The sequence below is a fragment of the Clupea harengus genome, chromosome 14 (genome assembly GCF_900700415.2).
Source record: "Clupea harengus chromosome 14, Ch_v2.0.2, whole genome shotgun sequence".
In the NCBI taxonomy this organism is placed as follows: domain Eukaryota; kingdom Metazoa; phylum Chordata; class Actinopteri; order Clupeiformes; family Clupeidae; genus Clupea; species Clupea harengus.
The window spans coordinates 15691933-15705908 of NC_045165.1; the positions used below are offsets into that span (position 1 = coordinate 15691933).

Below are 13976 nucleotides of genomic sequence, written 5' to 3' on the forward strand. Positions count from 1 at the left end.
TGTTTACTTGTTTATATGATGTCATGCCTGATGGATTCATTTTCCATGCTTTGTTTTATACAGATGTTTTCATTGTGTGTGTGTGTAATTTCCATGTCCGTTAAGTTAATGCACTGTTAAATCAAGTGTTGTGTGGATGTGGGAAACTGTTGTGTGTGTGTGTGTGTGTGTGTGTGTGTGTGTGATTCAGATATTGCAGTGTTAACTGTGTTTGTGTTCTCCACACGTTTAGATCGCTCGGTTAAGAGAAGAAGGCTCGAGACAACTCCAGGAGGAGCAGAGAATCATTCAAGAGCAGGTTGAGCGAGAGAAAAAGGCCAGACTTCACACAGATTGTTCTCACACAGGTACCACACACACACCACACACACACACACACACACACACACACACACACACACACACACACACACACACACACACACACACACACACGCACAAACTCACACACCTGCGTGTATGTTTATGTGTATACATATAGTACATAGAATACATACAAATGCACATATGCAGTTGAACTCCTGTGGACACAAATAGATGCTTGATTATTCTTCAGGACACAGATTTCCAAGGCGATCGTAAATAAATCTGCCTTGTATTTGACAGGTCAGTTTAACATATACACTGATAGAGTAGAGACTGAGAAGTGTACATTTAACTGGACAAATTCAGCCTGCTGCTTTGACCTAAATTTCCCTCGGGATTAATAAAGTATCCATCTATCTATCTATCTATCTAATGCATTTTGAATATGGGTTCAATAACCTGTTCATGAATACAGAGTCAGGAACTTATTACCTGTTGCTATTAACCTTTTTATTGGTGTGCTACATAATTCAATTTACTTCACAACAATTACTGGGAACAAAGTAACTATTTAAAGTTTGCAAACCATTGAAGACCTCAATTTCTACCTTTTTTTTAATTTAATCAAAATAGTGATGAACTTACACCGAATTTCCTCGTCACACGGTGAGCTGGTCAAGCCTGTCAAGAAAACCGTACATGACCTCATCTTACTAATTCTTCCCATAAACACCCCCCAACGGCCCTGTCTGCTCACACGCTCGATAGCAACGAAAAGGCATCTAATTAGACTGAGGGCACCAGCGAAGGGCCTCACATACCAGAAGCTTGACTTGATTTGGAATTGGAAAAGAGTCATTCATTGTTAACAGGTGTGTTACCGGTGAGAAGAAGTAATTAAGTCATGCTGGACTTCCCGTTGAATAATGGGCTCTTCTTTATTTGGACTACGGTAAAGTGACTCGAGGTGGGGGGAAACACCGTTGTGAAACGTTTGCAGTGTTATTTTAGTAAAGGTGTTGAAAAACATGCTGAATTTTCGGAGTTTGAACAAACTGCCGTTGAAATCGTAATCTTCTCATTCAAAGTAAATAATGTTTTTTTTTTTTAGAAGAAAATCAACGACTGAAGAGTCGGGCCTGGTGGTTAAAGCTGGGAGCTTGTTTTAATTTCACGGTTTTACATTGTAATTTTTGAGCGGGGGATTTCCCAAATGTACGGTTTGTTTGTGTTTTCCTACGTTTGTTTCCTCCGTCCACTTGTCCTTGTCTTTGACATTCCCCAGATGACACGTCTGTTATTTAGAATTTAGAGGCAAAGTGCTGGCTTGGGGAGGAGAAATGGCAGCTAGTGATTCAGAGCCGTGGTAGTAACGCAGAGTGTCAGAGTGTCAGAGAGAGAGAGAGAGAGAGAGTGTGTGTGTGTGTGTGTGTGTGTGTGTGTGTGTGTGTGTGTGTGTGTGTGTGTGTGTGTGTGTGTGTGTGTGTGTGTGTGTGTGTGTGTGTGTGTGTGTGTGTGAGAGAGAGAGACATGTAAAAAAGGAGGGAGAGGGAGCGAGGAAAGTGATGTTTTTAATTGAGGGATAGAGAGAAGCAGAAAGACAGGAGGGTTGGAAAGAGAGAGAGAAAAAGTAAAAAAGAGGGAAGAGAAATGGAGGGTGACGGGGAGGAGGGAGGGGGGAGAAGCGAGGGGGGAGAAGCGAGACGAGTGTTGGGAGAGATCTCGGGTCCTGGCTGGGACCCCTGGCACGTCGGCATGCAGCCACGCGGGGAGGCACGCGAAGGAACGACTCCACCTCGCCCAGACACCAGCGCTCTCGCACGCTAACGGGGTTTGGGGCCGGGGGTGTAGCCCCATCTCTTCAGCCCCCCCCAGTGTCTGTGAGGGGTGCTTTGTGAGGCTCACCTTGGCCTGGGGGACACGGCAAGAGTATATGCCCAGAAAGGGCCGGCTCTGTGGCGGAGGGGTGTGTGTGTGTGTGTGTGTGTGTGTGTGTGTGTGTGTGTGTGTGTGTGTGTGTGTGTGTGTGTGTGTGTGTGTGTGTGTGTGTGTGTGTGTGTGTGTGTGTTAGGAACAGGAGTATCAGACGGTCTCTAACCCACCCTTCCACACACACCACCCCCACTCACCATAGATGTCCCTGTGCTACACGGCCAGGTTTGTCACCCCCACCTTTTCCAACCCCACATGTAACCCAGGCAAAGTCTTTGGTTGTAGGGTTTTCTGCCCATCTTTCGCTCTCTGTCTCCGTCATTGTTCCAATTTTGTTATAGTCACATGCACTTCAAATGTGTCTCTTCCTTTGTCCTCTCCCCCTTCTCTCTCTTTCTGTTCTCTTTCTGTTGTTGCCGTAGATGGTGGTGCAGGATGTGGCAGCGGGACCCCGAAACTAAAAGTAAGAATTCACCTCTCTCTCTTCGAAGTGAGAAAAAAAGCTATTCACCTTCTTCTCTGAGGTCTCGTTGAAAAGGTGGCTGAGCGGTCAGGAGGAGTTGAGATTCTGTTGCTCTGAGGTATTTCATACGAGAGCCTTTTTTATAGAGCAATCCAAAACCTTTTGGATATGATGTATATATACAGTAAAATGACTCCCCTCCATCTCTCCCGCCTCCTCCTCCTTGTCCATAAAATGAATCTTTACCTCTAGATCCCAGCCAGTTGTTCTTTCCAACTCTGGTCAATTGTCAAGAGAGTTTTAACTGCATAAAATGGAACGCTATTATATTTCCTTTGGCAATTATTCAATTTCGACATTTTGAAGGACACTTGGGGGATGTTAGCTAATGTGTTTATGTATTTAATCTCGTTAATATGTCCGATACCCATCAAGCTCTTTCTGTTCCCCAGTGAGATGCTTTGACGTTAGTGTGTTCGTTTGGGGAAAATAAACAGTGTTATCGGCAACCTGGGAAGTCCCGCGTTTGTGTTACGTGTGATTCCGTGTGAACGATATTCCAGCCTGTCTTCCTCGAGGGACGTATCTATCTGGAAGGCTGATCCCAGAAAACGCAAGTCTGCATGAGACACTCACTTTTTAAAGCCGTATTTGAATGTGCAGTGATTTGCCCGCCAAAGTCTGTCGTTTCCCCCTCAAGAACACCCGTTCCTTTGATCCTTTGGTCCCAGTGAACGGAATAACGCTGTACCTCAAAAGAGAAGTGCCTTCAGCACCTCTGGTGTTGATTGCTTCTCGTGCGATGCCAAAAACTCCTCGTGCCGCCGGCTCCGATGTTTACATGACCCTGTCTGTCCGGCCTAAATGAAATTGATTAGAGGCGAATCCCCAGCCAGAGAAGTGATGGTTGGGAAACCCTCAGGTCGACCTGGGCTGATCGTCTCCGCAGGCACCGCAGTAAGACGATCGGCCTATTAAGGCTCTATTAGTTTTCGTGTAAAGGCTATTTGCTTTTGTTTGACCAAGAAAAAGTTTGCCTCCCTACCGTGGGTGTGCAATTGAAAATCTGTTGACTTCAGTGTACCGAGGAGGTCAGGAGCCTGCCAAAGAATACCGTTTCGAGGCTCTAAAAAAGCAAATACACAATATTTAGACTAGTATTAATACGCGATGTGGGCTGCCCGCTTTTAAAGGCTCGCTCCTTGGGCACAGCCCAAATTCTGATCTGCCTCGTTAGAAGATTAATGGGAGAGGAGGTTATCGTTGGGTAGAAGAGGCACTTGGGAAATGGGAGAGCACATTTTTCGAATAACTATTCGCCGAAAGACATTTCAATGATGGGCTATTCCCAGAAATGTTCTTTTTCTTTTTTTTTTCTTCTTGACGGTTCACAGAACTTTGGGCCTGGACTAGGCCTTCGTTCTTCTCTCTCCCCTTCTCACACTCCTGCGCTCTCTCCCCCCCTCTAATTTGTTCTCCCTCTATCGCTCTCTCTTTCTCTCTCTCTCTCTCTCTCTCTCTCTCTGTGTTTGTTGCACTGTTTGAGATGGTTGGTGCGATAAGGAGTGTGAACCCGCTGCGATAATTTATAGCCATTACATATAAGAAAAGCAAGAAATGCCCCCGGTTTTCAAGAATTTTTGCGTGAGTACTTTGATCGCCTCTCCACTCCCCTTCCTTCTCCAAAAAGTACAATGCTCGTTTGCGCCTCAGTCTAATAATTCATTTTTGCTGTGATACAGACGTTTTCCCCCTCTTTTCCCCCCCTCCCCTCCTACACTCCTCTCTCTTGTCTAGTCCGTGCTGAACGGATGTGTCTGTTTTGTGTTACACCTTCATTAGGGAAAAGACCAAGAGGTTGGTGCCACTTGGCAGGTGAAATGGTGCTGTCAGTGCTGTCAACGCTCCAAGTACCCCACACAGCACCCCCACCCCCACACCCCCCATCCCAACTCCCCAGGCCTCCCACCCTTTAATTTGAGCCTGCTCGGAACCGCCGCACGTAGGGCTACATGTCAGTGGGCTGCAGGACTCCCAGGTGGTGATGGGTGAGCTCCAAGTATTTAGAATGAAAGGAGGAGGAGGAGGAGGAGGAGGGGGGAGGAGTGAGGAATGAAAAAGAGCGGCTGAAGAAAACAACAAACTTCCCTCTTCTCTCCTCCACAGCGCTGGTCTTTAGGCCTCCGCTGAGACACATCTTCATCTTATCGAGTCCAAGCGGTGCCAGTGGAGTGAGGAAGATGAAGCGTTAGTGCCCTCCCAGCTTGGGAGAGCCAGCTCATGTCTTTCTCAAGTGATAATCCTTTAGTGTCTAGGGGGCCGTGGATGCGTGAGCCACAACACACTCTGACCCCTTAGTCTCACAAGCCACACAGGAGAGCGACAGAGCGATCAGCTGCCGTTTATTTTCGATAAGAGTTGCAACAGAGACAAGTGAGCGTTGCATCGCCAACTAGCCGGGGCAAACATGGGGTAAGGGGCAAATACTGGGCGACATGACATGGCAACTACTAATGGGAGAGAAAGGCAGTGTGAGAGACGCGCAATTGTGTCTAGCCTACTTGTTTAGTTCTGTAACCTGGTAACCACAAGCTAGGAACGCCCATTTGTCTCCCTCCTGTGTCGCTCGTGTGACCACAGGGGTAAGTGTTGCGTTCTTGTGCTTGAGCTCAATAAACCTTTTAATTAATTAATTCATTAATTAATTAATTAATTAATTAATTAATTAATTGATTGATTGATTGATTGATTGATTTAATAAATGTTTTTCTAAGGTGAAATCACAGACTTCAGGTTACTTCAGCTCTGTTTGGCTCTGTCAGTAGGGCTTGATGAGCTTAATATGAACAGGGTCTGTTCAGGTCACAGTACTTAATGGATGTGGGCCTGGAGCCTTAGAAAGACTGAATGAGAAAAAGTAGCCCAGTGATGAGGACTACAGAAGGAACTTTCACCTTGAAATCGGATAGGTTTGTGATGATCTCTATGATGATATCTACCATGGCTGACCTAATACTTTTAAATTAGGTTTATTTGATATCGAATTAGATCCTTGAGAACACCGTGTTTATTGTTTTATATGATGAGAGTTTCAGGGGGAACTCTTGCTTTGGTGGTGATGTGTGTTTATGGTCTTTCCATCTTTGCTGATGTTTTTCCTCTTTCTGACCTCTCTCTCTTTAGCTGAAGTGGAAGAGTAAAAAAGAAGATGAGAATAATGGCGGCTATTCACAAGAGTTTCTGCTTAGCCTACTCAAAAAGGTGAGTGACCTTTAAGTCTGGAATAGATGTTGCACTGCTTCTAATAACACTGCGAATGCCAGACCATCCAGAGGATGGTTTACGTGTCAAACCTGTTTGACCTTACCTCCCACAGTAAGGCAATCATCCCAGTGTTGTCTCTGGAAGTCGAGCTAATGAAATTAGTTTCACAGAACCCATCTATTCCGGTCCCTGTCTTCCTTGTAAAATATTATCTCCTGCAAAAATCTGTGAGAAAGTGTCCCCCTTTATTTAGAAGGTCATGTGTTATTTCTCCAAACACACCCCCGTAATGAGACTCGCTTGGTGTCCGGTGAAGGCAGGTTTGCGGCCTGAATGACATCACCAGCTCCAGCTTTAAAGGCATTTGTTTAGGTTTTTTCCCCCTAATTTTCCCCCCTTATGCAAGCTTCATTAAGTTTTGTAGCAGTGAAAGTGCTAAGGGCGTTATGGTGCCCTGTTAAAAGTGCTGCACGCCATTGTTAGTGCCCCTTCTCTCCCTGATGGGGCGTGTTTTAGCGGTGCCAGGGGAGCCACCAGGAAATGCGCTCTTCTCATGCAACGCAGCACCACCTCACCACCGCACCACCTCACCACCTCACCGCCTCACCTTCTCCTGTCCTCCTCTCCCTCGCTGGCAGCGGCTCCAGGAGAGGGAATGAAGGTGCTGCAGGTTTTTCATGAGGAGGGAAACAATGGGGATGGTTTTTTGGGGGTGGTGTGGTGCTCGGTGGGGGGGTGGGTATATTTTTTAAGTGTCACTGACGTCAAACGTGCTCCGCGAAGGTCAAGGATTCAATCCTTCCTCCGCACGCTACTCTGTCTGGGTGGCTCAGCGGAATGGATACGAGAGACTGGGTCAGAGGATTGTTGGAAAATTAAGTGTTGCTCTTATTTTGTTTTGTTTTGCTCTCCCCTGACTTTCAATTAAGCTGATGCAAGTGGGGGAAAATAGCCCCGCTCCCCTCTCCAAAACACGTGAGATGTCACTGGAAAGGCCAAATGGCAAGAGATGTCAAGTGAGAGTGTGCTGGTGGAACAGTTTGGCCTTCCAGTGGGAGCAGACTGTGTGTGTATTTTGGACTACATATCAGTTCTGACCCTCCAGGACCATGTAAAAAATCTATATATTTTTAAATAGACCACAAAATACTTGGACGTCTGCAGTCCGTCTCTGCTGGGACACTTTGCTGTCGCTGTTGCCAAACTGTTTCCGATTTGAGTGTTTGTTCTGAAAATTCCTTGACCGTTCGTTTTCCCAGATAGGTGCAGTTTTAATCCATGAAATTTTGGCATCGTCGTTGCACATCCCCCCTGATCTAGGTGACGGGTTGATGAGTGAGGCCCCGACAGTGTTGGTCGACCCAGTGGCCGTTCTTCCTGAAACTCAGGCGGCTGTGTCACCTTAAGTTGACAAGCTGTTAAGCTCAGCTGAGCCACTGTGGCCCAGACAGGGAATGGGGCCGGGGGGGATCAGTTTTTACTGGGTACATTCAGTCCAACTTAGGGGTTGGATGGGGGCAGTTTCTGTCACTCAATACCCCACCCCCCCCCTCACCCACCCCTTGTGTCGGGGGTCAGTGAGTGACCCACAATGCACCTCTCTTCCCATGCCTTCCTGAGCCAAGTCCTACTGGCAGTCCCCTGGACGGGGGCCATGGCTAATTTCGGCCCGGGACCAGAAACTGCTTTAACAGCATGTTCTCACATCTACTGTGCTGAGGGGAGATTGCTGAAGAAGTCCAGAGTGCTGTCCGTCGGGCAAAACATTACTCTGAGTGGTCCCAGGCTTTTTTGCATGCAGCAGCAGCAGCAGCGGACTGTTTTTGTCTGTGAACCTTTGCAGGGGTTGATGACTCTCGTGGGCTCAAAGGTTCGGAGCCGTCATGGAGATTCATGTCCCCACGAGTCGTATCGCTCAGGCCCATATGCGTTTGTTTTTCTTCTGTAGAGGAAACCGTGCTAAAGTTCACATTTCTTTCTCTTGAAACCTTCATCACAGTTTGCTGTCTAGAAGCCACTTTGTAGGCGTTAGCTTGCGTATGTATGTCAAAGTGTATATAGCACTGTGAAATATACAGTGAATGAGAATTTGGGAGATGTTACTGTGTACAATGTGGAAGCAGGAAGTACCTGTTGTTTTGATTGCTTGCAGGTTTTGCAGTGTCTGTGTGCTGTATATGAATGTCTTCTTAGTCACAGGAAACATATTAAACTATATCCTCTCTCTCTCTCTCCCTCTCTCCCTCCCCATCACTGCCCCCCCCTCCCCCTCTCCCTCTCCCCCTCTCCCTCCTTCCTTTTTAACAGTACGGAGATGTGCTGAATGTTCTCATATCGACTAAGAAGAAAGGGAGTGCTGTGGTGGAGTTTGCATCTACTAAAGCCGCTGTAGGTGTCCTTCCTTGTCGACACATCCTTTCCTGATAACTCATCAAATCTTGTAAAAAGAGTGCTTCCTGGTGGCTACATTTTTCACTGTGCTCTTCAGGGAATAAAAATCAGGGAAGGCAAGTAGATCCCAAGCTTATAATGTTGGGGGTCAGTAGAATTAATGAAGGCTTTTAAATGTATAACTGATGTGTCCTCTGATTTTACAAGCTTCCTTTTTTGCTCAGCAAATTGCTCCGTTTTGCTCTGCACATTCAAGTCATTCTGCACTCCAGAGCTACATGCTCTGATGCTCTTTCTCTCACCCATCCCTCCAAAATGCGAAATATTTAGTTCCGCACATCAACATGATGGGCATGTCCTCACCATATCACAGTGTCAAAAGGATCTAAAAAGCATAGCTAGCATCCCTGTTGAACAAGTGAGCAGTGCGGACTGGCAGAGACACACAGAAGAGCCACCCTTCTAATGGGGACCAGAGCCCATTGCATTGTTCTCGTTTCGTCTTGGTTTCCCGGCTCGCTCTGGTGTCCTCCGCTCAGAGTTCATCTCTGCGCTCTATGATGTTCTGTTGTGGTTCTGTGGAGGCTCATGCGGTTACTCTCCTGAGAACGTGCCTGACGGGGCCCAGACACCCCCAAACAAACCATAAGCAGGAGAGGGAATGGAGAGACAGGGTGGCGGGTTGATTGAGGGGGGAATTGGGGGACGGGGGGGTAGTTGGAGCTGACTGAAGCCTGAAGTTCCCCACACTCATGTGAGTCTTGTCATAAGCCCCGGATAACACATGGACACAAGCACCAAACATAAATTAGGTCCGGGTGAGAACAAGCAAGAGCGGGCTTGGGTGCTTGGAAGATGTTTGAGTGAAGGCACATCAGGCATATGTGTTGCATTTGTAGCATGTGAAAAACATTTACACCCAAAAGCTGTGTGACATGAGGGTGCCGTGCAGCCCCGCAGTAATATATGGGGTGAGAGAAGGGCGGAAAAACTCAGTAAATAACAAAATTAATTCTTCAGAGGAAGTGGTACCAAGACAGTGGGAAGCATCTCTGTTGTTGTGGTGTGGTGTAAGATTTACACCTCATATGTTTCCATGTTTTGAACTGGATTGATGTGTTTTAATGTGCTCCATCTCAGGACTTGGCGTTTAAGAATGAGAGTGGCCTTATGGGAAACCCGCTGAAAATCTCGTGGCTTGAAGGACAGCCTGAAGCTCCACCCGTGACCACACACACTTCAGACCCCGGCAGCATGTTCACACAGGTAGGGCTGAGGGTATAGCTTTGCGTGGGGACATTTTGCTGTCTGTGCTTGGTCATTGTTTGGCCTCCTGCATATATTCCCTTTTTCTCTACTTCTCTCGATTTCTCTCGACCTTCAAAATGACAGGTATGCTTTAAATTATGCTTTAAAAGACCTCTTAATGGATAACCCCTGGATTTGATTTTTTTTGCTACCCCCAATCCAAACACCATTTCTCTAAACACCATACCACACGCAAAATGTATCTGCCCGGGCCACTTGCATTGCCTTCGTCGGGTTTCGCGAACAAAGTGTTTGGGGGGAAAAGGGGGGGCTCGAGTTTGTTTGGCTTGGACTGGGCCTCCGTGCGCTCCGAGGCCGACAGAAACGAGCCGCTCGTCGCCTATTATGGGCTGACCCAGGAGACCATAGGAATTCTCGGGAACGCTCCAGAACGCTCCGACCCAACCAGAGCAGGAGAGCACCAGGGAGATGTAATGGGCGACTGGCACGAGAGGCTCTTAACTCTCTCGCTCGGCCGCTGAAGAGGTACTCACTCCGCTCCCCCTCTTGCATCGTCTTTAGAAAGAGCAGTTCTCCCGTCTCTTGTGTCTTTGTAGAGTTCAGAACCTGTGAGTAAGTAATTAGCATTGGTAATGGTAGTTTTCTCATTTTTAATCTTCTTATCGTACATGCCAGCTCACACCTGTGGTTTTTCAGTATCTGAATGTCCAGACAACTATGCCATCGCCATTGCTATGATTCCTACAGAGTAGGTGTAGTCGTTTTGAGAAAAAAGAAGCCTACATCTCTTCTCCCCTGCTTTCTCGATACAGCACATACATGCATCTGCTTAAGTCATACAAGTAATTGTAAAATCCAAGTCACCATTTCTCCTACACTGTCTACTCCAGAAGACAGAAAGGGCCAGCGACTCGCCCACTGTCTAACAAGACCAGCCATTCTTTTCATTGTCATTGTTCCCTTCACCAAACTCATGACTCTCTAGTTATTGCCCGTGTCGCAGCCTGTATTGAGGCCACATCTGGGATATTTCATTCATTGCTGATGGAGCCGACCCAAACGGGAGTCTGGGAGGAATACTGTCTATACATGGTGTTTGGCAAGCAGTTGACCTGCGGAGGATGTTAGATCATCAGAACTTGTGCAAGACTAAATAAGGATCAAGTTGAGCTCTTTGTGCTGAACGATATTACAAATGACGTGTTGCACCATGGAGGATTCGCTTGGCCAATTTCGCTTCTATTAGAACTCCTAAAGAAGCATATGCTTGGAGCCGTTCGGGCTGCTTAATCTCATTTGATATGTGGGTGTCTCCTGATTTTTAAACAATTCTTAAAAGCCTAATGGCACCAAGGGAAGTGCTTGAATGTGTCTAAACAATAAAAAGAGATGAAAAATGATGTCTATAATAGTCATTATTGAAGTCCTTTCCTTTCCTGTTTTTTTTTGTTTGTTTGTTTTTAGTTTGCTTAGTTGTAACTGAGGCTGTGTGTCGTTTATCTCGAACCCCCTGTGCTTTCCACTGCACCAGTGAGGGTGGCCTAACAGGTGAAATACTGTTGCAGCCTGGACAATTTCGATTTGCATTTCCCAAAAGCGTTGTTGTACAATGACTATTGTTTTAGTTTTATTTACACTCTCTCTCCTTTTTGCTATTTGAGAATTATTTTGGGAAACGCTCCTGGGGACATGAGTATTGCATCTCTGTGAATGGCCTCCAGTAACACCACCTACAGTAACTGACTGAATCAACATCATTACAACATCAGCGATGTTTCACTTTATCCTCCTGCGATGGATCCTCAGCCCCTGTGGAGGCCAAGGTCACATTAGGTGGGGGTGAAGGGGAGAGCCAGTGCTAGCTGTGCATTCAGACACTGGAGACCACTCTGGAGGTCCACTCCTAGGGTCTCTGCTAGTGCCGTAACTCTACTCTGGCCTCCCCTCATCACTCCCATTGCGATTGTAACGGAATTGAGACATTGAGACACTTTTGGACCCATCTGTCAATTTCTACCCTCCTCACTGGGATAACAAGGACCCCACAGTATTGTCGGACGCGAGCATTACCTCAGTATTATCCCTGTTCTGTTTTAATAATGCGAGTTTGAGTCTGGTGGCCGGGGACCCTAAGCACAGCTGGGCTCCTTAGTGACTGCAGGCCTGGGCCAAAGACCCTAGGCTGAGCTCTAGCACGCCTGGCCTGGCCTGGCCTCTACTGCACCCGTGGAGGGGGGGGGGAGAGAGAGCATAAGGTGCCTGTCTCTCTCCGTGCTGCGACACATGTAGTTTATATTCGTGATTTATGAGGTCTCCGTGCTTCGGGACCTTCTGCAGCTGGGCCTGACATTCCACCGGGAGGTGTCCCGCCCAGGAGGATCATGGGATTCATGGCGAACAAAAACCTGACTGGGCTTGCTTGCGTGTGTGGCCACATAGAACTACAGCAGTGCATTCTATACACCCTCCAGCTTTGCAATTTAAGGCGGCCTTTTTAATTTATGTGCTGATCATAAATTGTAAGATAAAAAGGCTTAACTCATTTTGCAGAGCAATTCTCACAGCTTCTAGCCTCATTTTAGCCTCCCACTCCGCATTGTAGGGAAACCCCCCAGTATGTGTACATCTGTAAGAATGGATCTTAAATAAAGAACCTTCTGTTCAAGTCTTGCAGCGACCATGAATGCATCTTTAAAAAAAAAAAAAAAAAACATTACTTCTCACAGCCGTTTAGTTATTTATGTTGCAAATGCAGGCTGAGCCATGGGGCCCTGGTGTCTAACAGCTCCCGACGGTCCACAATAATAATAAATTCCTGATATTTGGAAAGGATTTGATTTCAGCCTTCGCAGTTTGTGTGTTGTTGTGCATCACTGCAGAGGCCTGTAATAAATTCTGAACCTCAAGAGCTAGTGAAATTAGAAGGTTTATGTGCCGTGTGAATAACAAGGCAGCTTGGTTCGAGTGAGGGCCACCATCAGCCAAAACGCAGGCTAGCTGAGCTAGCAAAATGACGTCCTGGGCCGTGATCCACAGGACCTGTCATATCTGGTTTACCCTGCTAACATTGATTTTTTACTCTCTCTGACTTATCTTTACCAATAAAAACCACAGTCCGATTTAAGTCATAAATTCACAGAGGTAATACCAATCCTGTCCACGGCATTAAGATTTACTCTGAGAAATGGCTCAGTCTGGCTCTTTATTAGCGACTGTCGGGGTCTTGCGGTAACCTTCCACTCAATGTATCCCCACATCTGTGGCCAGGCATTGTTGAAACCACACTGCAGATTGATCTGATGGATTATCCAACTCTCAGACTCCCTTTTCCTAGAACTGCACACTCTCTGTCCATCCCTCTATCTTTATTCATCATCCCCTTTTGCACGTCTAGTGTACTCAAGGTTGACACTCTGCATATCTCTATCTCCTCTGAGGCAGATATTGCAGTGAGTTGTTCTATGTAGGATTCTGTGATGGCTTCCCATAAAGATGAATTGCTAACTTGGTACAATTGGAACCGTATAACTTTTTACTTCCTGCTGTTGAAGGTCATTGGCCAAATGCAACATAATCCAGATGTACCTTTCTATTTTAAGGAGCTTTCGCCTCTTCCATATCTGTAGCTTTAACAAAAGCACTGCATGGTTTGGCCCAAATAAGCTGGCCCAGTGTCACATAGGAAAATTGCTATAGTGGAGGCAGATTTTTTTTTTTTTTTTCCTGTGAGGTAACTTGGGTTCTTCGGAAGATCTGTGAGACATTAGTTTAATGTTGACAGAAAAGCCAAAGGAGACGCCGTCTCAGATGCCCAAATCATTGATTAATGGTGTTGAATCATAGAGTGTTAATGAGGGGGATTGGAATAGCTTATGAATGAACACACGGAAAGGAAAACCTTGGCAGCTATCTGTTTTGTCCAATTTTTTTTTTTATGTCATTATCTAAAATCCTAGAATCCAGTGTTGTTCAGTTCTTGCTTCTGTGCGTTTGCCCAAGCTGCATTCTTGGCGTGTCAACTCTGAAAGAAGTTGTTTTGAACTGCGTGTCACTTTTACACATTTTTTTTTTTTTTTTTTCCTTCCTCCAAGATGTCAAAGTTGTCACACGCGAGCATAATACTGTTAATAGACTTGGCCCTGAACTCGTGCGAATGTGCGAGAAAACCGAAGGTAATCCTTCGTTAGTCGCCCTTTAATTTGTTCTGACACAATCCAGAGCTCTGCAAACAATATCGGTTTCAGAGACAGCCGTTTACTCAGCAAGCCCCCTATGAAACCATGTTGCATATTTTCAGTAGCATTGAGCCTGACTGCCAGACACCATTACACTAGAGATAGGAATGTTTCTG

The 13976-nt window shown here is 46.3% G+C and overlaps 1 protein-coding gene across 2 annotated transcripts in view; it reads left to right on the forward strand.

The window, feature by feature from the left end:
- Positions 1-13976, forward strand: part of dnajc17 (DnaJ (Hsp40) homolog, subfamily C, member 17) — a 50488-nt gene that overhangs the window by 16726 nt on the left and 19786 nt on the right. The window contains exons 6-10 of one of the 2 annotated variants that reach the window (XM_031579947.1): positions 233-347; positions 2652-2701; positions 5885-5962; positions 8273-8353; positions 9497-9622. In XM_031579947.1, the coding sequence (XP_031435807.1) occupies positions 233-347; positions 2652-2701; positions 5885-5962; positions 8273-8353; positions 9497-9622 (450 nt within the window). The remainder of the gene's footprint in view (positions 1-232; positions 348-2651; positions 2702-5884; positions 5963-8272; positions 8354-9496; positions 9623-13976) is intronic. The other variant, XM_012836847.2, reaches the window with a different exon arrangement.